This window comes from Lycorma delicatula, chromosome 11 (genome assembly GCF_047948215.1).
Source record: "Lycorma delicatula isolate Av1 chromosome 11, ASM4794821v1, whole genome shotgun sequence".
NCBI classification, from domain to species: Eukaryota; Metazoa; Arthropoda; class Insecta; order Hemiptera; family Fulgoridae; genus Lycorma; species Lycorma delicatula.
This window is the reverse complement of record NC_134465.1, coordinates 78,701,149-78,727,830: the sequence shown is the minus strand read 5'-3', so window position 1 is coordinate 78,727,830 and position 26,682 is coordinate 78,701,149. Positions and strand designations below refer to the sequence as shown.

General features: G+C 29.8%; 1 protein-coding gene across 9 annotated transcripts in view; it reads right to left on the bottom strand.

Annotated features, from left to right (window-relative positions):
• The window catches only part of Hipk (Homeodomain interacting protein kinase), a 162,871-nt gene that overhangs the window by 97,596 nt on the left and 38,593 nt on the right, over positions 1-26,682 (bottom strand). For all 9 annotated transcript variants that reach the window (XM_075378800.1, XM_075378792.1, XM_075378791.1 and 6 more), the window contains exons 2-5: positions 13,764-14,156; positions 6,777-7,013; positions 3,337-3,429; positions 1,062-1,280 (exon numbers count right to left, since the gene is read on the bottom strand). In XM_075378800.1, the coding sequence (XP_075234915.1) occupies positions 1,062-1,280; positions 3,337-3,429; positions 6,777-7,013; positions 13,764-14,153 (939 nt within the window). In that variant the 5' untranslated portion in view covers positions 14,154-14,156. The remainder of the gene's footprint in view (positions 1-1,061; positions 1,281-3,336; positions 3,430-6,776; positions 7,014-13,763; positions 14,157-26,682) is intronic.

Here is a 26,682-nt window from a genome sequence, read left to right as displayed (position 1 = left end):
TAGACTGTCTAGTATTTAAATGAATACATAACTCTGTGTAAATAAGTATTCATTTTCTTTATGAATGATTAAATCGATCAATTACGTTCTAATAACCAATCATGTTGCAAAAATATATATATTTTATGGTAAAGCGAATCGATCATTGATTTATAACAATATTGGGTCCTTACTCACCAAAGCAGCAACTGAAAATTGATGATTCAAATAAGGTTCATTTCAAAATGAAACTAAAAAATTTAGCATTTGTTAATTCTTATAATGACTATTTCTATTTCTAAAAGACAGGACAGATCTTGACATATTCTTTGTAATTTTTAGTGTGAATTGAATATACTTTTATATGTGATATTTATTGCATAAATTTAATGATGGTGAAACGAAACTAATAATTATGATTTCCTTGACATTAACAAAAATGAAAAATGATGCAAATCATGAACCGGATATTATTTCTAAACCCATTCGATTATTTGCCATACAATAAAGAATTTGAATACAAATAATAGTAAATACACTGCAAATGCATACAACAAAATAATCACACTAAAATAAAAAGAAACATTTTGTACAAGTAGTGTTAGTTTTATTAGCATGCAAGTAAAAATTCTCTCTTCCTATTATAATTTACTTTTTACTAAACTCAAATATTGTAAAATTTTAATCAAGTAATGATAAAAATACGGTCTATAAAATGTATTTTTAATTTTTATGTTTCAGTTATAAATTTTCAAATTGATTAAAAAAAAATTTTTTTTCTTCCGCATTTGCTATGTACTTTTAAGTCTCTAAAAACTAGCTAATAATCAAAAAATGATTAGCTCTAAAAAGACAGTAGTAGTAAGTGATATTTAAATCCAAAATAACCAAAGCTAGTTTAAAATAATATTGAAAAATTCAATAAATAATCCTATCTTCAGTTATTTATAGAACGCATTTATATAATTATAATATTCTAAAAGCATTTGTTCCTAAAAACCTACTTTACTTCATTATAATTTATTAAAATTACTTTTACTTTGCAATACCCACTATAAAAAATAAATAAATAAACAACATACCTTAAGCTTGAGTAGTGCAGTAAGAACCTGTTGTAAAATAGGTCTGATATACTTGAGTGGTAATGGGCTAAATTTGTTTTGCTTAAGAAAATCGTAAAGATTTTGTTCAAGCATCTCAAACACAAGGCATGTATGGTTTTTGTGCTGAAAGCACTCATACGCTCGCACAAAATTAAATTCGTCTGCATTTTCCTGGCTTAATCGAGACAATATACTAACCTATAAAACCACAAAAAAATATACAATTTTAAAAATAATTTTTCGAATATATGATTTACGAAAATATTAAATTGGTACAGTAGTAATAATTAAGGTCGAGCAATGGAAGATTTAAACCGACTGAAAATTGCATTTGTAGTTTTTGTGTTGAAGATGGTTAGTGTTGAACAGCAATATAAATTTCACTGAGTAAATATTGACTAATGAATGATACAAAAAATAAAATTTACTTATTAAGTGCACACATATGATGTGAAGTAACCTTGCTCAGATATTAATTGTTATTTCTATTGAGTACCAAAGTTGTAGCAGCAGTTTGTAATTATTGTAACCATCCAATTTAAATTGCAAACTATATTAATTAAAACAATGTTGATATATATATATATTATATATATATATATATATAAGCCCTCCCAACTTGTAGTTAGTTAAGGAAAGAAGAATGCCCCTCCTTACAGCTGAAATTGAAGCCCTACTGAAATTCTGAGAAGGTAATTTTAAGGGGCAACTTTAGTGGTTTCTTATAGTTTTTGACCTGAACAATGTTAAAAAGTGGGTCCCAGAAATGCATCACCATTATTTTTACAGAATAGGGTGTAATAAAAAAAAAAAGTTGAGTTGAAAATCACAGTATTTTAGCTTTGGTGTAAAATAACTTAGTTAAATTGTCATAAGCAAATAAAACTTATCAGTTAAATAGATAGAGAATTTAATTCTGAAAAAATTGATGTAAATTATCTAAGTTCCTGTAACAGCAATTTAGTTGTACTTTCATGTGAAACAATAACAGAAAAATTATAAGAGATAAAAAATAAGGAGTGCATTTAATTTCACGATCAAAGTTGTATTTTCTAAAATAAAATTAATGTACATTAATCTGTTGATGTGGCAGCAATAGTGATCATTATTAATAAAATCATGAATGAAAAACCACTAAAAAAAAATAAATAAAATTTAATGTTAGTAATACTATAATAACATATATATTTTGCTAGGATGCATTTTAATAAAATTGTACAGATTGCATTAAAACACAAAGTATAAAAAGTCTTGTTTTTTTAAGTCTGATGATTCATAGATCATTTTAGGACAATGAATGACGAATGACAGAGGACACTAAAAATATGACAGCAGAAGAAGATTGCAAAATAACAAAAAATCTGCAAATATATTCAAGACAAAAATATCAAACATTAATGTTACTGTTCCTAATTAAGAATTAACACTAATTAAAAAAGAAACTTTCTTTCATTCAAGATTATTTTTTATTAAAATTAAATTTTTATTTTTTATTAAAATTAAATTTTTATTTTTTATTAAAAAATGAATCAAAAATAGTAACAAATATTGAATATAAATTATAATAACAAAAGAAACCCTATTTAATTACTAAACTATCCTAACAAAGATTTCATGGTTATTTACAATTAAAGACAAAAGAAACTGAAAAAGCGTAAGATTCTAATTGAGACTTTGCGTAAGCTTAGGCAAACTTTGTTTTCTTTTGGGTTTATTATTTTTTTTTACTTTTTATTGTATTTTATACAGTCAATAAATAAATGAATTAAAATTGAAGAAAATATTAAAAATGTATGTTTTGTCTTTCATTATTTGTAATACTTTTATGTAATGCAGATTCTGGTCTAACCCGAGGCCAGCATACATACCTTTTTCTTTTTACTATTAATTCAATTTTTATGACTGTTTTGCTTTAATCCGCACAATGCTTCAATACCAATATTATAATTGTAATCTTGGATAGGCAGCATCATAACTCATCCATTGGTTACAGCTGTCCATCATTAATGTATAAATATAAAATAAATGGCTAATATTTTGTTTATATATTACATGAATGAATATCAAAGAACTGGAGTTCTACTAAATGCAAATTACAATAAAATAACATTACTTTCCAATAATTTTTGAACGTATTTCTCATTACAAGAAAAATAATAAAAACTTTCCCAGCCTCACTGTCAGGCAACTTCCATAAAAGGATTGTAAATAATAAATCTAATCAAAAAATAAAAACATGCAAAAGTAATATTACTTCAATCTGGCCCTGGCGAGCATAAGATGGATGATTTTTCAAAATTTTGATGGCAACAATCTCATTTGTTCCTTTTTTCCAACATTTTACGACCTGTAATTAAAAAAATAAAATAATAAAGACAAAGCCACTTAGTATATTTATATATATATATATATATAAAATTACATATTTATAAACAATTATTTTATTAGCTTAGCATAAACTAATAAGAAGAGAGAATAGAAGCAAAGTGTTTCTTATAATACTATTCAATTAATCTTACCTGTCAAAAGCATTGATAAATTAATGTAAAACTATGCACAAATGGCTATTTTTTAAAGTTAAAAATACACTGTTCAAAAACACTTACTAGTAGTTAACTTTTACTTTAAAAAAACTCCGGTAAAATATTATTTCTTTAAATTTGATAACAGTTTTGATAATAAAAAAATATAACCGAAAATAAATTATCTAAAAACAGTTTAAATTTATATTATTTATTTAAATTAACAGATGGTACAATAAAGTGGAAGAACAGATTATGCTCACGCGTAAAAAATGCACTTAAAATCTTACTATCTTCATCTGTAAACAATCATACTGCCAGACACTACAGAAAAAAATATAAATTAAAAAAATTAGTAATAAATCAATGAAAAAGATAATAAAATATATAAATCGACAAATAAACCGCTTAAGAAGCACTTTAGTTGGAATTGAAATTAATTGGAGGTTTAAATGGTATACATGTTTTTAAGCTAAATTTAAACTTTCTACTGGAACCGCCTGAAATCACAAGAATTGTTTGTAGTAGACGTTTTATAGTGTTTCATTACCACTATTCATTTGTAATTAATAATTTTTATTATTTATTATTTTTCATATACTTATTTACTTACGTTTATAATTTTACAACAGTCTCTCCTGATGATAATGATTTTTCAACAACAATCAAATGGCCAGCTACATTTAGTTTCTATATAAAGTTTTTGTAAACAGTTTTTGAGCGTAATTTTGTGTTCAAATTTATTTTGATAACCGTTTAGTATAGCTCTTTATTTATATCAATAACCTCAAAACGTTCCCACAATCTATCTACAACTTCTTTTTGAAAATGTAATGGTGAACCGAAACAGAATTGGAAATTGCTTAATAATTCACAGATGTTAATAATGTAGCCGGGGTTGTGTTCCCATTTCCTCTTCAACAATAGCATCAGCTATATATGTGTAACTAACGAAATAATTACTGAAAACCTTACAAACATGAAATCTATCATTTTCTTTTTAAAAAAATGTTAATCGAAATCATTACAATCGCTCATAAACTTTTAAGCTGGAAGAATAATGAAAACATCACAAGCTGTTCTCATAAGTCACACAAAGCATCTTCATAAAAGTATTATCTTCAAAATCAGGGTCAATTACTGCAAAAATAAAAAAAACATTGTGTATGGTTGAAATGATGGAAGTAGATCTGTGGGGGAAATAACATCAAAAGTCAGAATCAAAAACTTCCACGTGCAGGAAAATGTAATATCTCAGGAAGACTTACAATGCTCTCCAAAATGGACACTGGCTCATTTTTACTAGTTACTACTTGTAAATCATTCTGAAAATAAGTTATGTAATAAGACCATCATCATCACTGACATCAGTAGTAAAAGATTTTTAATACAAGATATCAGGAACAATTCCAAAAGGTTTACAAATGCTGGCAAAGTAAAAGAGTGTATGCAGTCAACTTAAAATGATACATGCAATGCTTGTAAGATGATAAAATAGAATTAAGTGATTATCAAAATTTCATTCATAATCTATCAACTCTTAACAGGTTTTATTCATTTTTCCAGACACAAGTTTAACAGAAAATATTTCCAAAATATGTCTATTTAAAAAAATAAATATTCAGAATATGTAGAAAACTATGATCACATAGTTTTTTTATACCATTATGATGCAAGGAATTGCACCTCATTCTTTACCTTCAGTGAGCTGTGAGAACCAATTTATTAACACAAATTTAACTGGCCGCATCTTTATTTTACCCTTTTCAATTTCTGAGACACTACGCTCTAGAGAAATTACTGGTGTTGCAGAACCATTACACTGTTAAAGAATTTAGTTTACGATCTTAGCCAGGACAAAGATTTATTACTTAAAATTAAAGTTTATTCAATATTTATCAGAAAAATAAATTCTTAAATATAATTAAAATAAGACTTAGACGAAGACAAAGAAAGAGATAGTAAAGACCAAAAGTGGAAAGCATAAAGGAAGACCTGAAAGAAAAGAACATAGATGAAGAAAGTTTTCAATAAGAAATTACAGACTGAGTATTCAGCATTTCATGATCTGCAGTCCAACTTAATAACAACTAGATAAATAGAAATAATTACAATATGCAACTATATTTACCAAGAAACCAAATTAGTTTGGTTTCATTAAAATATTTTATCTGGTGTAATACACGATTTGTCAGTTCAGTACACAAAATATTTTATTTACCGCTTACAAATATTATTTAGCCATGTTTTCTAAATTTGTCTTTGACCATTTAAATTTCTTTTTATTTATATGTGGAAAAAATAATTTCAATACAATCAAAAAGTCTAAATCATACAAAACACGATGTATTTCAAGGGACACGCGTGTCAATTTAGAATGATTTAGAATGAACGCTTCAGGGGTCATGGACTGTGTACCTCATTAGAAAGTTAAATTTCATACACTATCATAAAACATCCATTTCCTTCACAAAATTTGAAATGATGCATCAGATAAACACATTAAAACAGCAGCAACAGTATTTTCTAAGCTTTTACAAACCTATAAGGACGAAATAATAAATAAAGACACAACTACAGATCCTAATATAATTTGTAAAAAGTCTGTGCATACATTTAAACAATACTTAACCTGTTTAAAAAAAAAACCATTTATAGTGATTTACTACACCATTTTCATTTTTGGAAAAAATTGAAAGTTTTTGTCTATCAATAAAAAGAAAAGAAAGAAGTTGTATAATATTTGAATCACAAAATTAATCAAAAAAAAATTTAACAGATTAATGATTCAAAAAAACTCCAGACCAGATCAATTAAAAAAAACATAAAATTAAGAAATAAAAAAAACACTGGAAGGTCAGGTAAAATTATTCTTTATTTTCATACGAAACTAACTTATAATCAGATCACAACATACCCTGTTTTTTTTCTCTTTTTTCAGAATGTCTCTTTAATTTAAAATGTTTATACTTTTTTTAATCAGCCTCCCTTTGAAAATTAGCCATTGTATATTGATCCTGTCATATGTCCATTATATTTTTTTAAAAATATATAAAAACAACCCCTATGAAAACAGAACTTTTTGCATGAAAAGAAGTTTCAAAGTTTTTTTGTAACAATCCAATTATCAAATAACATGTAGGTTATTATAGGTAGTATTAATTATTATTACCTGTCCAAACGTGCCTCGGCCAAGAAATTCTAACACCTCGTACTGGTTGGTCATGGAATAAAGGACCTCGTGTTGTACAAGTTGGTAATCACCGTCTGCGCCAGCCCCGGATGCCTGATGGCTCGGAGCTGCTGCTGCTCCTTTACTATGATTCGTCGTGTTTGTTGTCGTATTATTGTTGTTCGCGGTGGTTGTTGTTCCTTCACAACGATCACCATTCCCTTCACAAGATTTACGCTGCAATAAAAAATTCTAAATACAAAAATCCATAAAAAGGAAAAATCTCAACACACAACATAACAAAAACATAAGATTTTATTCAAATAAAATATAATCTTTAACACAAAAAAAAGCTGACAACACAGTTGTACAACTTTCCCATCACGCAGCTTTTTTCTGATGCATGGCGCGCGTGCGCGCACACACACACACACACACACACAACGTAATTTAAAATATTTATCATTTTATTTAAATACAATAATTTTTTTTTTATTTAATTCTATGACTTGTAATAAATAAAAACAAAAATTTATACAATTTTTGATAATTTTTCATACGTTATTTGTTATTTGACTTTTTATTCTTCACATATTCTAACAATTCTCATAGCATTTGCATTCATGCTTTGGTTTTAGTTTCTTCATTTTTTATTTACATTTTCATATACCCTTCTTTTTTACATTTTCATTTTCCTTCAAATCCTGAGATAACCTCACTTCTTTTGCAGTTGCACTTTATCTTTTAGTCTTTTTTTTTCTAACTTTTCTTCCATCTGTCTTCATTATATTCATTATCTCTACCAAGCAATGACCTTGTTTTTACAATTTTCAACAAAATATTTATTTATTTGTCTTTTAAAAAACAATTACACAAACAGAAGTTTGTTTATATTGAACTCTTTCATGCTGCTTTTAATATTGATTTTGATTTGAATTTGACCGTACTTTTATAGTTGTCATTCCTCAATTGTTAAAAAGAGAAACTCAATAATTTGAAATTTTTAAATTTCTAAATTTGTAAGTTTACAACATCCATCGGTTGGGTGGTATAACCGCAAGGTTTAAGACGTTACAAATTTAAACAGGCAATCAAGTTCGAAACCCAATGAGACAAGTTACTTATTTACACTTTAAATATTATCCATTTATTTAATAAATAAAGTGAAAAGTACCTAGGCCCTCACATAACTCAATGATTCTAACTAAAGCGTGTGCGCATACCGTATTTAATTCACTCAGGTGTGGCAGTACTAGTGGCCACTTTAAATATTTTTTTACACTTTAAATATTATTCATTTATTTAATTGTACCGCTCACCTATGATATAACACTGTAGCACAGAAGACTACAGCAGCTGTCATCAGTGCCATACTAACGCACTTCATAGTGAGAGGGGGGGGTACTTATCATGCACTACACCCACTTAGATACTAGTTTATTTAGAGCATTTTTTGGGGGTGGCAGCGCGATTTTGCAAAAAAAAATTTGTAGATATTATTTCTTAATTATTAACGAATCTGCATAAGAAAAATAAGACCTTAATTGGGTGAAATCTTGAAATACTAAGGGTGACCTTTCTTCACCCCCTTGACCATTTATTAATGGCATCAATGCCCCAAATATAGAAGTAGTAATCTGACCAAGTTTGGTCAAAATCCATCGAGTAGTTCTGGAGATCTGAAGGTGATTTAGAGTGCAACACCAAACACACATATGTCAATACAAACATCCAGAAAATTTCCATCCGGTTTTTTGAGTTTCTTAGGTGTCAAAACGTCAAGATTCAGTGAAAACCACATATGCCTAAACTGGACCGATTACAATATTTTCCCTTCCAAAGCCAATCCAAAAAGCTCTTCTATAGCACTAGACGGGAAAGTAAACGAAGCAATGGGTAGGAGAAATATTTAATAAAAATTTTTATCATAATTTATAGTAAAACATAAACAAGAGGGATCTAGCTGAACGCTTTATGGTTTAGATACTTCCACACACCACATGGTTCGAGGATTTGGTGAGAGTATTCCTATAAAATATGGTCCTATTCTTTGATGGCTTTTTAGTTTTTGGATGTAAAGGAAAGTTTCTTACAGCATAAAAATGACCAAAATTATTTATCAGCTATGCTCTCACCCAGGGTTGAAACATGATCTTAGCAGTTGAAAGACAGAATGGTTCATTGCCTTGTACATATCCACTGGTTGTATTCTTAAACTCATTCTGTAATTCCTTTTTTGGGGTAAATATCCTTCTCTTCCTTCAGCCCTTCTGTAGTTTATGTTCTGAGAATTATCACACCACGAACTGACATAATCTAGCTGACAACAGCCTGTCCAAGAACTTCTATTTTCTGCCCGTATAGTTAAATTATCTCTAAATCTTTTCAGCTAAAGACAGACCTCCTAATCATCCACAATAAAATAAAGAATCAACATCATACATTTTTAGCAACATATTTTTGTTAAGGTGAAACATAAAACACAACATGTTTATTTAAGATTTTAATGAGAAAACAAAATATGAAAAATTATTTTTACTCCTCTGGAAAAACTATTTTGTCATTACTGCTGTGGGGTTATAAATAAATACTCAATCGTGTAATTATAGTGTGTTTTCTTTTAGGAATTAAAAATAAAAGTTTTATTTTTTAAAAACATAAATAAAAAATAAACAAAAAAATGCAAACAAAAATTAAACATAGTTTTTCATTTTGTAGAAAAAATCCTGTAAAAGTTTTTTATTTTCATATGTTTTCATCAATAAACTTCTGTCGTCACTAGAATAAATCCTGTAACTTTTTAATAGTTATGTGAAAACAACTTGCTTGATAAAACCACATGAATAATTAAAATTTTTTTTTTTTTGAAAGCTGTACATCACCACTATATACTTTCTTACAATTTTCACATAAAGTAAATAAAACTTAAAAAAATAAATAATAAAACCATATTCAAAGAAATTATTGTAAAAAGTAAAAGATAACAAAATTATAAAAACAATTCTTTAAAATGAAAATAAATTTACAAACATTTAAAAAAACTTAACTTTTTTAAAATTTAAAAGTACAGCTATATCAAATGTAAAAAAAAAGAATTCTAAGATACACAAATGATGTAAAAACTGCCTCTTGATAAAATTACATTATTATTTCAGAGAAACGGTATAGATTTATGCATAAATGCAACATGCATTTACGTATACAACTTTATGTATAAGCACTTGCTTCAGCACTTGAAAGAGGAGCAAGACTTGGCAAGAGGGCAAGCAGGAAAAACGGGATCTGAGGAGGGTAGGCTTTTGTAAAACACAAAACTGCAATCATCAAAAAGCGAATAATTCAATGTAAACGTGAAACATACAGAAAGTTTTTGAGTGATATTGATTTCAAGAAAGACAGAATAAAGGCACATAAGTTTACTTCTAAGCTCAATAATAACCCTTGTTCAAAAAAGAAAATCCTTTCTCTAAGGGGGATAAGCTGTTCACAACTGATGTTGGTGTGGCAACCTACTTTTGCAAGCATTATACCAAAATAAGTAATTTTACTCTGCACAAAGAGAAAGGATCGCCAAAAACAAATGTTATGCTTTTTTGGTTTTAACCACCACAGGCCCCCCTCTCGAATTTAGTACAGTAAAAAGATTAAAAACAAGCTGAAAATAGAGGCAAACAGAAAACATGCAAACAGTGTTAATAATAAGCAGTGGTCTTCGTTACTGCTGCCTAGTGCGAGAATTGCCCACAACCTTCCGCAAAGTGTGACCGTAGCCTGTTTCAGGATCTTTCTGAACATGACTACTTGAGTGCTCACATATATAAAATTGGAGTGGCAGAAAGCCCTGTCTGTAGATTATGCAACCCAGGAGATCTTATGAATGGTGTTCATCTCAATAAATGTGAAGCACTGACTGAAGTCCAATGACTACCACAAGGACAAGAAAAATTATCATACAATACGACAAAATCTTTATTGGGCTGCTCGATATAGAATGATGTTAAATCAATAAATATAAAAGGAATTGTAAAAAAAAAAAAAAATAAATAAATGCAACATCCTATTAAAAATCTGTCTTAAGGAAAAAAGAAACTTTGTGTGAGGGGGTAAAAATTAGTCATGTACATAAAATTTAAATTAAATGTTTATAGAAAATAGAATTAATCATCTTTTTTGTCTAGAAAAACTGTAATGTAGATCTAACAATTAAAAAGTTATGAAAGAAAAACTAAACATTTTTTTTTTTGTTTTAAGTCATTAATTAATACAACAGAGAACCCACTATCAGAACTTTTACATAAGCCCATGGTTTGGCCTATTGCTGAACTCATTATCGCAAATCACTTGTTTAACAACTGATTTTGAAAGTCAAAGGTTCCGAGATCAAATCCTAGTAAAGGCAAGTTACTTTTATACGGTTTTGAAAACTAGATAGTACATTCCGGTATACTCTGGTGATTGGGGTTCAATAAACCACACATCTCAGGAACAGTCAGTTTGAGTCTGTGCAAGACTAAATCTCATTACATGTCACACATATCCATCTCATTACGCCGATGTAAAAACACATTTTCTTCACAACCTTAGTCAGTTGAAGAATAGTCAATGAAATTGACTAGTATACACAAACAGTCTTAGATTAAAATTAATTATCCAAAGAATTTTTTCTACTTTTTTTACAGCCTATTACAGTAATATTGTTCTTTATTCCACATTATTTTACACCCTTAACTTTCAATAACAGAACGTTATTCCATACCATTCATACGGTTCATGGTTCAATACAGAATGCAAGCGACCCAAGTCGACCAATCTAATGAAAAATGAACAGTATCAAACATCAAAAAACCTACATTCTTCATGAAAAATATACACAATATTGTATGTAATGACGTAGTAATAATTTCTAAAATTTTAATCAAAAAAGAAACAATATGTAATAGCGAAATTACATATCATGATGTAATAATTTTGCCTGCAAATGAATGCCACATCATCAGGATTTAGAAACGTATTATGCGTGCCAAAACTTTCATTCCACAGTAGGCTTCTGTAGTAATCATTGTTTTTGTGGTATGAAGCCAATCTTGACAGGGCAATAAATTGATCCATAACATTATGATTAGACACATGGTGTGGTACTTTTTTGATGAGTGAAGCTTCTTCCTGAAATTTTGCATGTAAATACTACACTTCAACTCTTATCTGCCAAATCAAAAATCCAAACGAATCATTCTATATTTTTCGTGGTGTTCCATTAACATACCCTAACATACAAAAACTTTTTAGTGGTTGACTCTACATTAATTTTATCATAAATCCTCCGAAATTAAGATTTATTTAATTTCGGAAGATTTATGATAAAATGAACTTAGATTCAACCACTAAAAAAGTTTTCCTAAATAAAACAATTACCCGATTTAAGAATTATAACAATGAACCGAGTAGAACTATATAATTTAACGGGTGAATGAAAAATACAAGCGAGAAATGTGATTCTAGTACCATATCTGCCATAGTATGTTTTTCACCCATCGGCTGAAAAATAATTAAGTTACTTCTAGTTACAACCGGGTTGGCCCCTTTAACTCAAAATTTTTTAAATAATCTTAAGCTAAATACAAAATACACCTCTTACTTTAGTCGATGCTATAATCACTCAACAATCCTAAACTCGGTTTAAGTTATACATGTTCGTATAATTAAAAAAACAACTATAAAGGTATCTTTATTACTGATATAGATTAATTGTTATCGTATTCATTTTAAAATAATCATTTAATATTAAATATTTATTTTTTAATATTAATAAAAAAATAATTATTTTATTTCACAATTTAATTGAAAGAAAACAATACATAAAAAATCAAAAATTATTAAGATGGTAAAAAGAAAATGTTCTTTGAATACTTGCTGATCAATGTCTATATTAACATCAATCAACTTAACCTCGATCTTAAAAACACGTTGACCTCAACCTAAAAAAACTAATTTTAATAAACTTATTTCTTTTCAATATAACATTACTACTTTTAATCATAAGCACTCCAGTTTAATATTTTTCTGTTATAATTTTCTAAAATAAAACATGGCGGTAACAGAATGAACTAGATATACTGTATACCTAGCGATTAGAACAAGTAAGTATAATACGATGTAAATTAAAAAGCAATTTAACTCTACTTTTCTATTACTAATACCTTTCTATAACTAATCCCAAAACAAATGCAGAAAAAGCAGAGGGTTAATGACAAGGTTTTATTAATTGGATGGTTACAATGTATGTAACTGTAACTATTAAATACCAAACTACAACCTTTCTCCTTTCTTTTTCTGTTTAGCCTCCGGAACCACCATACGGTATTACTTAAGAGAATAATGAAGATGATATATATGAATGTAAATGAAGTTGTATTCTTGTACAGTATCAGGTAGACTGTTCCTGAGATGTGTGGTTAATTAAAACCCAAACACCAATGAACACCGGTATCCACGATCTAGTATTCAAATCTGCATAAAAGGAACTGTCTTTATTAAGATTTGAACCTACAAACTCTCGACTTCAAAATCAGCCAATTTGCAATGACCAAACTACAATCAAACTTAATAAAGGTTATTACTGACACTATAAATACAGTCTTAGGATAAGAAGTTTCATTCATTCGGTATTAGAAACAAGGCTGAATTCATAAAAAAGTGTCTTTAAATCAATTATATAGAGAATGATCTGATCAGGATACGAGTGAGAAAAAGCTAGAAAAGACAAAAGGCCTTGATAAGGCTGAAAGAAAAACCGAAGGAAAAGACACTCGCTAAACATTAATGCTGTAAATTGAATGAGAATGTAATATTTATATTCCTCACTCACACACACTCCCGCACACACACACACACACACAACGAAAGAGGGAGGGGATGAGATAGAGTTCCTTGATACTTTAAAAACTTACTTAAAAATTTTGAGAAATAAAAGAAATAGGCAACACATACCTTTTGACCGCAGCGTTGATAAGTATCCAATAACTTTATGGTGGAGGCACGAATAAAATTTTGGGGCATGCCAGGAGGAGCACCATTGGGGCTCTTACTCTGATGTACATTGTTGTTATTGTTAGCAACTGTTGTTGCTGCAGCGGCTGCGGCTGCTGCTGCTGCGGCGGCGGTTGAACGATGATGGTGTCTTAAAGTAGATGTATATAATGATGGATCAGCGGTAAGCGGATATGCGACTGAAGCGGCTGCGGCTGCTGCGGCAACTGATGCTGATTCAATATTAACCACGTGATGATCCAATTTACGCTTCTTATGAGCAATTGTTGCCCCGGACTGTGACTGTTGTGCACACTGTGTCGCCTGGGATGTGGTGAACATGTCACGCATTCCCTGAAAAAAAAATTAAATAAAGTAAAAAAATTGAATAATGTCAACAATTACAATACCTTCAACTTTAAACAACTTGTTATGAATAATTGTTTGTCTGTATGTACATTATTTTTTTGTTTCTGTTCACTGTAATAATTTATTAGCCATACACTATGTTTCGCCATCATAAAACAGGAGATTCAGCTTTGTTAAATAATTCTACTGAAACTTGGTCGCAGTTTAAAAACAAAGCAGTAATCAGCATTAAGTGTATATGTATGTAGGTAAATATATATATATACATACAGAAAGATAGAACAACTGACAGAAAGTTTGGAAGTCAATTTTCCACTTTTACATTAAACTTACACTTTTTTATCAAACTGAAAAAAATCAACATTGTTAAGTTTTCAAATATCATAGCACAAGATTTCATAGCAAAGAACATAAACATACATTGTTTTGTAAAAATAATAATAAATATATTAATTTAAATTAATGACTGGAAACTCTTAAAAAAAGGCAGTTTGATATTGACAGCATGTGATGATTGCAGGTGAAAATGATTGTACACGGTTATCTTGTCAACAGAAATAAATCATCAAATCTTAATGAAAAATTTGAGATCGTTTCCTGATTTATGCCGCATTCAAGATCAGATAATCATAGATATGACCAAGTACACTGCATACTTTCCAAGAAACATCTCTCAAACTGTTTACATAAATAAAACCAATTGGTATCCTTAAAACTGAGCATCGACTGCACTATTGCGCTATAATGCCAAAAAAGTATACAATCTCACCTCTGAGCGCATGCAAGAAATTGAGGACCAAGATTTTTCAATCTTGGAGGGTTAGATTGAATGAGTCTTCTAATGGTCGTTACATGCATGGTATTTACAGACGTTAAAGTTTTGAAAGTTGTTAGGTGGGTTTTCCCCTGATCAGCATATTACACAATTTCTGCCTGGACATGGTGTATTTAGGGCTAATTTTGCTAGGTCTGATTTAATTGGTTTAGCCTACACCCATACCCAACAGGTTGGTCCAGTGGTGAACACGTCTTCCCAAATCAGCTGATTTGGAAGTCGAGAATTCCAGCGTTCAAGTCCTAGTAAAGTCAGTTATTTTTATACGGATTTGAATACTAGATCGTGGATACCAGTGTTCTTTGGTGGTTGGGTTTCAATTAACCACATATCTCAGGAATGGCCGAACTGAGACTGTACAAGACTTCATTTACCTTCACATCTATCATCCTCATTCATCCTCTGAAATATTATCTAAACGGTAGTTACCGGAGGCTAAACAGGAAAAAGAATAGAAGGTCTAAGATGGCAATGAGAACCATGCTTTTCCCAAGTAAAAAGCTGAATGTACTAGGATTGTTAAGCTTGAAAAAATTAATTCTCTGCTTGCAAATCAACTGGAAAACTCGTAGAGAATGGAGCTTAGTTGCTGACCTTAGATCTCTAGCCTGTAGATTATCGCTGAAGGGGTTTGACACCACTTGAGAGCTTATTTTGCCAGGATAGGCATTTTGTCATCAAGACTTGTTTAGTTTAGATATTCAAATTAACTATTTTATTATTTTTTCCTCAGTGATTGAGCAGTGTATGGAAGGGTGAAGGTATTCACTAGCTTCTGAAAGCAGACCAGACTGGAGGAATCTTCTTGGAATGATTGGACATTTGTGGAAAGGAGTCCTGCTTTGTTTCTATATGTAACTGTGTCTTTGATAACACCATGCAACATAATTTTCTATGTTTCTGTAATTTTACATGTTCCTAAAATATATTTCTGTGCTATTTCAGATCTATAATTGGTTTTTTTCTGTCACATATAGTTTTTTTGCAAAGCAAGTGAACTCAATTTTTATTTAAATGTAAATTCTACAAAGGAAACTTTTATCGAGGGAGAGAAATTTTATTTTGGTAAGTGGTATTACAATTGTAACGCCCAGCTGGCTGTTTGGCGGGAAACGTAGTTCATTGTTGACAAGCTGTAGTGCTGTGAGGTTATATTTGTGCTGTCAAATGTAGTTTATGCAGTTTCTTTAGAAATGAGTTTCCGCAAGTGTCTGAATAACCCAAACGTGTTCTGTTATATTTGTGTTAGGTACATAATTGCTAAGCAAAGACAGGACATTAATAGTTTCATGAGAAATATCTATTATACATATTTTGGCATAAGGCTTGGTGATTAAGACAAAAGCTGGGCACCACACAAGGTATGCCGTACACGTGTTGAAGGACTGAGACTGTGGAAAAATGGTACAAAAAAATCAATGCCTTTTGCAGTCCCAATGGTTTGGAGGGAGCCACAAAGTCATGTAACCGATTGTTATTTTTGTGTTAACGTTCAAGGTTATAACACAAAAAGTAATAAGGATATACAATATCCGAACATTCCTTCAGTCTTATGACCAGTTATGCATAATGAATCTCCCTATCTCAGTTCCACCTCCCATTCTTGAAGATGTGCCACATGAGAGCAGCTCAGAAAATGAATACGATAATTCTGATGATTATAAGCTGGAAGAAGATTTTGCACAAAAATTATTGTCAAAATGATCTTAATGGTTTAACTCGTGACTTGAATCTGACAAAAGATGCCGCGCAATTGCTTGGGTCAGTTTCATCAAATTAGGATGTACTTTTCCCTGCAAACCTCGGCAAGGTCAGTGAAGAACAAGGAGAATGTTTCCACCAGGACATCAAGCGCATGGAAAAGATTTCAGGGAAGGTGGAGTGCAAACATGATGGCTGACTACTGTTTTACAATAAAAAGAGATTGTACTGGTGAAAGGAGACAATCATGGAAGAGAAATTTCAACCTACGTCATATAATAGCGATTATACTGCGATTAATAGCATTTTATCTTTAATTCTAATACTCTGATTTTGTTAATACCACTCCCCCAGATGTTCCACCCACTATGGAAACGTTACAATTTTTATACTACCACTTTGCCCGGGTCTATGATAATTAATAAATGTAAATTTTAATATACAATAAAGAGATTACATATGTGGCATAGATAAAAGATATTGCTAATTTAACAAGGATCCAATACAGATTATACAATTGGGATTTAAAAACTTCTATAGTTCACTTTAATGAGAATCTTCAATGCTTAACTTAACATCTCTGCAGATTCAAATTTAATTTTTCCCACAATTAACAAGAATGAAGATATCATATAACAATTTATGCAACTAAAATATAATAAATCCATTTCAATAAACACTGAATAAATTATCAATAAAAAATTAAAAATTAAGTATCTGATTCAGACCTTACTTTATGTATTAAAATAGAAGTACTTACTGAAATTTTTTTATTAATTAAAAAACATTCACGACCAACTAATTAAATTAAAATAATAATAATAATAAAAATGATGATATTATAAAAAACATTAAAAAGGGCTAATTAAATTAAAATAATAATTATAATGATGATATTAAAACATATGTTTACATTAACAGATAAATAATGAAGATTACTCTTTTACATGATGTCATATGAACTTTTATTTTAAATACTGTATTACAAAATAATGAGCTACACAGACAGTGTGTTATTAATAAAACTACATACACTTATATATTCAAGAAATAACCACATATATAAATAAGCATGCGCGTGTGTGCACACACACACACACAAAAAAAATTATGACTTTCACGTAACTGATAAACAACATATTAAATGATAATCAACTTAGTCTCGCTCATGCTATTAACAGCAATACATTAATATTAACGTAAGTGTAACCACAGCATAGATAAAAACTACGACGACTTTATCAAATTAAAACGCAATAATTTTTTATAATTAATTTTTTAATAATACTTCTAATAGCAAATGTGATAATTTCTATAAAAAATAAAAATAACATCACAATGCCACATGTTTGTGAAGTTAAATACAAAATAAGAAAAAGAAATTAAAAATGTTTCATCTGTTCTAACCGTTAGATATTTAAAAACAATACACATGATCATAAAATACTGGTGGGGTTTCAGCATGCCAAACAGAAATTCAATAATTTTATTTCAACGTGCATTTCGATGTAATATAAAAAGGGGCAATCACATGAAAACTATGATTCTAGTTCAGACAGCTTAAACAAAATCTGTTCTAAAACAGAAATTGCAGGAAAGACCACCAGTTTGAGGAAAAAGTGTTTTACGGACAAAGCTTCTTTTTACCTTAATGGATGTGTTAATAGTAATAGCCAAGACACTATTCACATCGAATATGGGGATCTGTGGTTTAATGAAAAATAATGTATCTCTTAGATTAAAAAACTATTAATGAAATGTTTATTTTGATATGTTAAATAAATATTGCTTTCCTCAGCCAGATATCTTGAAAATGAACATCAAATTTATTTACTACAAGATGGTGCACAACCAAGTTTTAATGACTTCATTAGCTGGGCATTAAATGAAAAATCTTCAGATAGATCGATAGGCTGAGAAGGTTGTTTGTTTTACATTCCAAGAACACACCTAACCACTGTGATTTTTTTCTTGTAGGAAAAAACATAGTTTACTTACAAAAATTGCATACCTGAATCATTTAAAGGAAAGAATGGAAGACACGGTTACAACCATAACAAAAGATATGTTATTCATCTATGAGCAGAAACTGAATATAGATTACAGAGTACACGCACAGGAATTTATTGATTATTAACTATTTGAGAATTTGACACATAAATCATTATAACAGTTAAGTATCTTTTTTGTTTAATTCATACCTTAAATCAACCATACTTTCATTATGATTCTATATAACAATTTCACTAAAATACTAGTAATATCAAAATAATTAATAAAAGTGTATGTTAGAATGGCACAGATAGCACTGCCTTTGTTTTTCTGTGTGGGAGGGAGACTGTTCAAAACCTGAGCATATCAGTTATACTTCGGCAACCCTAACAGAGTCTTAAATGCAATCTCCCAACCAATTATTGCGATCTAATTAAAAACACATCCTGGCCTGGTGATTTAGAGATGAAATATGGTGTAGATAAATTCATTACAAACAAAAATAGTAATACAGCTGCTTGAATGCAATCCCCAAATCAATAAAACTGCACTAGATATCTGAAGACTTTTTTTATTTTTGTATAGCCTCTGGAACCATCGTAACGTATTACTTCAGATGATGATATATATGAATGTAAATGAAGTGTAGTTTTGGAGTCTCAGGTCGATCATTCCTGTAAAGCCAGTTATTTTTACACGGATTTGAATACTAGATCGTGGATACCGGTGTTCTTTGGTGGTTGGGTTTCAATTAACCACACATCTCAGGAATGGTCGAACTGAGAATGTACAAGACTACACTTCATTTACACTCATACATATCATCCTCATTCATGCTGTGAAGAATTATCTAAACGGTAGTTGCCGGAGGTTAAACAGGAAAAAGAGAGAGAGGTCAATCATTCCTGAGATGTACGGTTAATTTCTGAAACTCAACCACCAAAGAACAGCGGTATCCACGATCTAGTATTCAAATCCATATAAAAATGCCTTAGAACTCTCAAAATTTAAATCAGCTGATTTGCAATGACTAAGTTCACCACTAGACCAACCCAGTGGGTTATATCTCTGAAGACTACCAGAATATCTGGCAAATCAATTAATAAATAGCAAAAATATATAAACAGACAAATTTAAACAAAGCACGGAATGAAAATGTTCGACAGATTAAATTAAAAAGAAAAGAGACCTGAAGAGGGATTATTCCTATGGAATAATCCAACAGATTTAGAGGAAATAATCAACAGACTTAGTCGTTATCATACTGGACTGTGGAGAGGTAATGTACAGGTAAAAGACCTCATGACATTTTAAACAACAATATATGTTTTCATACCGCTACTAATTTTCTTAATGAAGTATTGCGCAAATGTCTATATGCCAGGTTCGATTCTCGGTCAGGAATGGTATTTTTCATATGCTAAAAAATTTCATTTCCGTAATCCCATATACAACCTTCTCTGTAAGCTTCTGTGGTAAATTAATTCATCAAGCAAAAACGCATTACATACTATGAGTAATATAATAATACAGTTTTTATACAACAAAAAAAAATCAAATTCTGACTAACGATACATGCAGCAGTCCATTCATTGTTACTAACAGTACCACTACAAGGACAGCACTAGTAAAACATTACATTTACAAATACAATCTGTCTTTCTTCTGACAATCTCTCTTTGCATTCCTAAAAATTTCTCTTTTCATTCCTAAATTTTTTTCATTTTGAAATTGCTCAGTAGAAACTCAAGCTAAATAAATTTATTGGTTAAAAGATCGTTCTACTACTTTTATGTTAATAATGAATAATAAATATAGAGAAGTAAATGGAAAATTCTTAAAAATATTTTCTTAAAATGTGCGACTGACAAAAAAATATTACGATAATTCAATTCCTTTTTGTTTTTATGTCAGTCAAGTTTTGATCGATTGAATACAATACTAGGAAGCCTGGCTTAACCCAACGGTACACCTCGGTGACAAATTTAGAAACTGCTGCTTGCTACTACTTCTTTATTGGGACTGACTCCCAATATATCCCAAAAACTCTTAAAGGAGTAAATGATTAGGTAGGTGGAAAGGGGAAAGGGGTAAAATCAACTCAAGGTGAAAGTGCCTCTGATTAGGTAATGTTTGGAGGGGGGTGGACAACAGACTCTATTACTACATGGAAAATCAATCGCTAGGTCGAACATATTATGTAATTAAATTTAAACTACATCAGCAAAAAATAAATAAATGAAAAATAAACGTACATTAAAAATTACAAAATAACATTTCTTCTTTCCTAATTAATATAACTACTAATCCTAATGTTGTAGCTTAACAAATATATCATCCTTTACATTACAACTTGGACCGGTCTGATCCAAAGTTGTGTAACACATGCCTGTTGACTCTTGCTCCTAAAAAAAAGTTACACTAAGAAAATGCTTATATCTAAGAAAAAATTTCCAATACGTAATACTAATACAACACAAAAATGGATTGATAAAACAAACAATGAAAACAATAATAATAACTCAGAAGGAGATCCTTTGTTCACTTTTACATACAATATATACTTTCACTTAAAAGTAAAGAAGCTTTGTTTTTGTTTAACGAACCGAAACGGATAACCTAATTCATTTATAATTAAAGAAAACAATTTTGCAATAACAATATTAATAAATAAAAATAACCACAAGCCATTTCAATATTAAAAATCTTACTTTTTTTTTTTTTAAATCAAAAAAGGTTTTTTTTATTTTTAATGTAATGACCTAATATTTAAACTTTATTTCATTTTTAAATTTGAAATTCATATTGAAAAAACAATCACGGTAATGTAATACAGATTTCTTCATTTAACAATGATTCCATAATTATTACTCTTTTTCAAATTTATTCAGAAGTTACAATAATAATAAAATAACAAGAAATATAAAACTAATCCTTCAGTAGTTAACACCTAGCAAAGTTACATTATTCATGCATACATTTTTTTATAATCTAATTCTTACAAGAGTAGGCGATCAGCTTATGATGGAGTTTGTATACTCTCTTTTGCAGATCAGTAGGAGGTGGACCCCCTGCTTTATATCTAAAAAGAGATATGGAAAAATATATGAATTTCATATTTGCCGATTATCAGTTTATTTGAATGTAACAATCATTAACTTAAAACTTTTACGAACATGTGGGAATAGGGGGTCTCACATGAGGAATGAATCATTATCAATGCATAACTAACAAACAGGTTTTTGTATGTATTATGAAACTTAAAAAATTAAAATAAATAATCTATTTTAATTTTCAGTATGACCATTATTATGCAAATGAAAATAAATTTTCATAATTATTATCCTCCAGATTGTATATATATTATTAATTATTTGACGGTTATAGTAACTATTATAACAAATATAAAATTCATATAGTTTTATCCACATTCTTATATATGTTGTTAATATAAATAATATATAATAGAAAGCTGATCTTCATAGAGGAATGAGTGGCTTTTCTGTGTCTTTGCCTTTCATTTGAAGATTCTGGGTTCATAACCAGTCAGGTATGGTACATTTTCACACGCTACAAAAGAAAAATCATTTATCAGCAGCTGCAACAGGGTACCAGTCAGAATAAAATGGAATACAGGAAAGTTAACAAATGTACGGCTTTTCTCCTTCAAGTCAATTACAGACATTTAAGACATGAGATCTATTCATTGTTCTGAAGGAACAAAACTAAATTTTAATTGTCAAAAAATTTTAAACAACTGAAATACAGTTACATTATGCGTGCATAAATCCAGAAACCGATTTGCACATTACAAGGCACATTCTTTCATGGATTTCACATGAAAGAATTTCTCCCAAAACCATATTGTTTACAGTACTGTAATTTTGCTCCAGAAACAGATTATAAGTGGAGTCACAAATCGTATCGTTCTGGAGATCCCTATCAGGAGGACAGATGATAGTATCCCTATCAGGAAGATAGTGAAGGGAAAAAGGGGGAAGATATGGAAAATTCATCATACTAATAATTCTTTTTATTTATTACAGTTTTTTTAACCTTAAGCAAAAACCAGATGAACCGATTTCAACAATTCTTTCATATTTTATAGAAAAAGAAGTTCCTCTGGCAGTGTGTAGTAGATTTCTTCCTGAAAATTTAAAAGAAGGAATTTTGGCTTGGCAAATTACACGGTGTATTTAGATGATCGGAAGATATGTTTTTATTAATCAAGGTTTACAGTTAAAAGCAATTTGATACTATTTTATAGTTATCGCTGCTGATCTCTTAAGGTTCTGGATTCTATCCTGGGTCAAGAACGACATTTTCACACACTAAAAAACTTCAAAAATCGTTCATCAATAATCGTTCATCAGTAATCGTTATCAGGTATCAACCTTTTGTTACCGTGTAAATAAATCATGATTTATTGCCTGGTTATCATCTTGACATATAAATCTTTGAACTAGTAACTTATATATAAAACATAATTTCATTCTAATATTCACAGTAGATGCGTGCAAAAATTCAAGAAAATTAATTAGAAAACTGAAGTTATTAACTAAAATACTAGCTGGGTTTTAAAAAATGCACATCGCTGCATTCCAGACAGCCATAACTCAAGGTTACATACCTTTTCTTTATTTCTACAAAGACTCGCATCACTTCCTATACTTCTCGCACATTTTTTTTATATATATAAAATATCCAATTTGTAAGCCCCCGTATTCGAAATAAAAATTAAAAAAAAAAAATTTAAACAAAAAGTATTATTTCATTCTTCTTTAAATTTTTCAAATTTATAAATATGGCAAATAAATAAAAAAAAACTTACCCTTACTTCAGTGAGAATCTAAAACGAAAAATTCAAGAACCAGACAGAATTATTTTTTAGTTGGCGCAGATTGTTTTTTAATCGTTTACTACCCAGCGTACACTATTTTTATCGGTCGCTAAGTACTAGGAGTCTGCCAGCAATGTACCTGGCGGACAATACACCTAACTTTACGACAAAGTTTTTCCGATCTACAGGTACGGAAAATTTTTTTTTACAATGGTAAACGTACAAAGACATAATTGAACGATACGATACTGTAACAAAATCAAATACTCGATAAAATAATTAACGACTGCAGTAGATAAAACGATACCATATCGACTTAAATTAATACCGTATGTTCTTTTATCCGGTATTTACAGGAAAAAACGTCACACGTGTTTCTCGAATCACGTTTTTAATTTTATATTTTAAGTAACATTTTTACTGATTTTGTAACGTTTACGTAATTAATATTGTATTTTTTTTACGATAAATTAACTTTAAAAATCAATATGAGATTAGATAAGATGACTTTTTCACACACGCTATAACTAAAAATAGTTTTAATTACAAAATAAGTCGTGTTCAAAAATTAACTGTAATTACACTATAAAGTTACATAAGTAACTTATTTCTGCGGTTATCATCCACAAACATTACCAAATAAGCGTGAAATTAATCGCTAAAATATTACTTAGTAATTAATTACTTAATTCCTAAAATTAACAGACTAAAATTATTTAACCAAAATAACACACGCCCTTTTTTAAATCATTTACCAAATAATACTAAGAAAATTAACGATTTATTTATTGAATGTTTAGTAAGATTCCAGGTATTTCTTTAAACTATTTTGACTTCAGCGTTTCGCAAAATTAATATTTTCTAAAGCAACACGGTCTCATAAATTAAAAAAGGTGACACAACACAGTCGTAGGACTTTACAGTCACGCGGCTTTTTTCTGACGGACGGCTTACACATACAATTTAATTAAAAATATTTATGATTTTATTTAAATATAATATTTTTTGTTTATTTAATACAATGATTTTAATTAAAGCGCGCGCGCATGCCGTATTTAATTCGCGCGGATGTGGCGGTTCTAGCGGCGACTTTAAATACTTTTTTACATTTTAAATGTTAATTTATTTAATTCTACCGGTCACCTGTGACATTACAACATAGCCAGACGTTTAAAGGGCCCACTGGGTTGGGCTAGCGGTGAACTCATCGCAAATCAGCTGATTAAGAAGTCGAGTTCTAAGGTTCAAATCCTAATAAAGGCGATTACTTTTATATGAATTTGAATATTACATCATCGTGGATACCGGTGTTCGGTGGTGGTCGAGTTTCTATTAATCTCACATCTCATCTAGGGAATGTTCGACCTGAGACCGTACAAGACTACACTTCATTTACAATCATTCGTATCATCCTCTAAGTAATAACTTAAGGTAGTTCCGGAGGTAGACAAAAAAAAAGGAAAAAGACGTTTAAAGCAGCTGTATCAGTGCTACACTAGCGCTCCTTGTAACGAGAGAGTGTACTAATGACAAGGTTTGGCCAATAGTTTATTTAAAGCATTCTTTAGGGTGGAGGTGCGGCGATTTTATGTGCCTAAAAAAGATATGAATTTAATTAGGCGGAATCTCGAGATACCTTGCTCTACAGTCTCCCCCCTTGGCCTTTTAAATTGGAAATTTAATGCCGTCAATGACCCACATATAGAAGTAATCTGACCGTGTTTGGTAAAAAAATCGGTCCAGTAATTTTGGAGATAAAAGGAGTGTAAGACCCAACACACACACACGTACATACGAACATTAATATCCCGTTTTTTTTTTTTGGATCCATTAGGGGTCAAAACATAACAGTTATATAAAATTTTTTTAAAAATTCTTACGTTAATTACGGGTTCCGCCCGTTAAAAGCATCTGTTTTTTTTCATCATCGTCTGAGTAATTAGAAAATTTTGAAGCTTGTCCAGAAACGATACCTTTCAAGGTCGCCTTACAGTCTTTGTTTACTTAGAGCACAAAAAGCATAACCGTAAGGTCCTATCGCGAATGTATTGCAAAGTTTCATGAGGGTTTTCGCTAGCCCGTATTCAGCAGTTAGGGTGTTCATCTTGCCTGTCATATGACTCGTCACTAAAAATTACTTAATATTTCTTCGGAGTAATTATTTAATTTGGTGCAATATTATTCAACAAGGCTAAAAAAAAATAATTGTTTAAAAAGTAACAGAAAGAACGGAGACTCATGCAGAAGGAAGCAAAGACCCACACCGAGCTGTTGAATGTTTATGTAACATAAAAATTGGATACGTTATATACAATTATATATATTTAAGACATCTCATAAAGAATCTGTTATTTATTTTTTATTTTTATAATTTAGTTATTTCTAATCGTATAAATCGTACGGACTGAATAATTACGTTAAATTAATAAATAAAATTTGCCAGTACTGACACTCACCGAGCGAAAGAAAGCGCAAGAAAGTTTCAAGCACTCAAATTACGTGTTTTTTTTAAACTGAAAGTTGAAAATATTTTTAGAAAAGAGAAACGGGTGGAAGAAAATCGATAATTAAAATAAGGAAACGAGGAATACTTCGATTATTTATGTTTAGTGACGTATCAAATAGTTAAATACGACTTTTTTATTTGACTTATTCATTCAAGATTAAAAATACAGACATCTACTACGCGTCGACATATAAGTCGTATTATTATATTTTTCTGCAGAGTTTATACGTTACTTATATGACAATTTTAATCTTTGCATTTGTTCACGCGCTTCTGATCTGTTGATTTAGGACGATTAGCAAAATCGGAATGTCGATTTGCATCGGCGCTTTTATGTGTTCACTTTCAACATCAAACAATAAATTCCCTCAATAAGATACGAAAACTTTCAAACAAAACATTTGATAAATGTACACGTATAACGTGACCGGATTTAAAAACAAGTCTTGTAACGCTACAGAATATTTGTCGTAGCAAGTGATTTATATATATTTAGTATCGCGCTTTAAATATTAAAAATCTAAAAAAAATAGCAATAAAAATGATGTATCGGCAACAACGATATTATTGTTTTATTGAATCAACAGTTCATCAGAATCAGATGACGTTATGCAAATTAGTAAATACGTCACCGCAT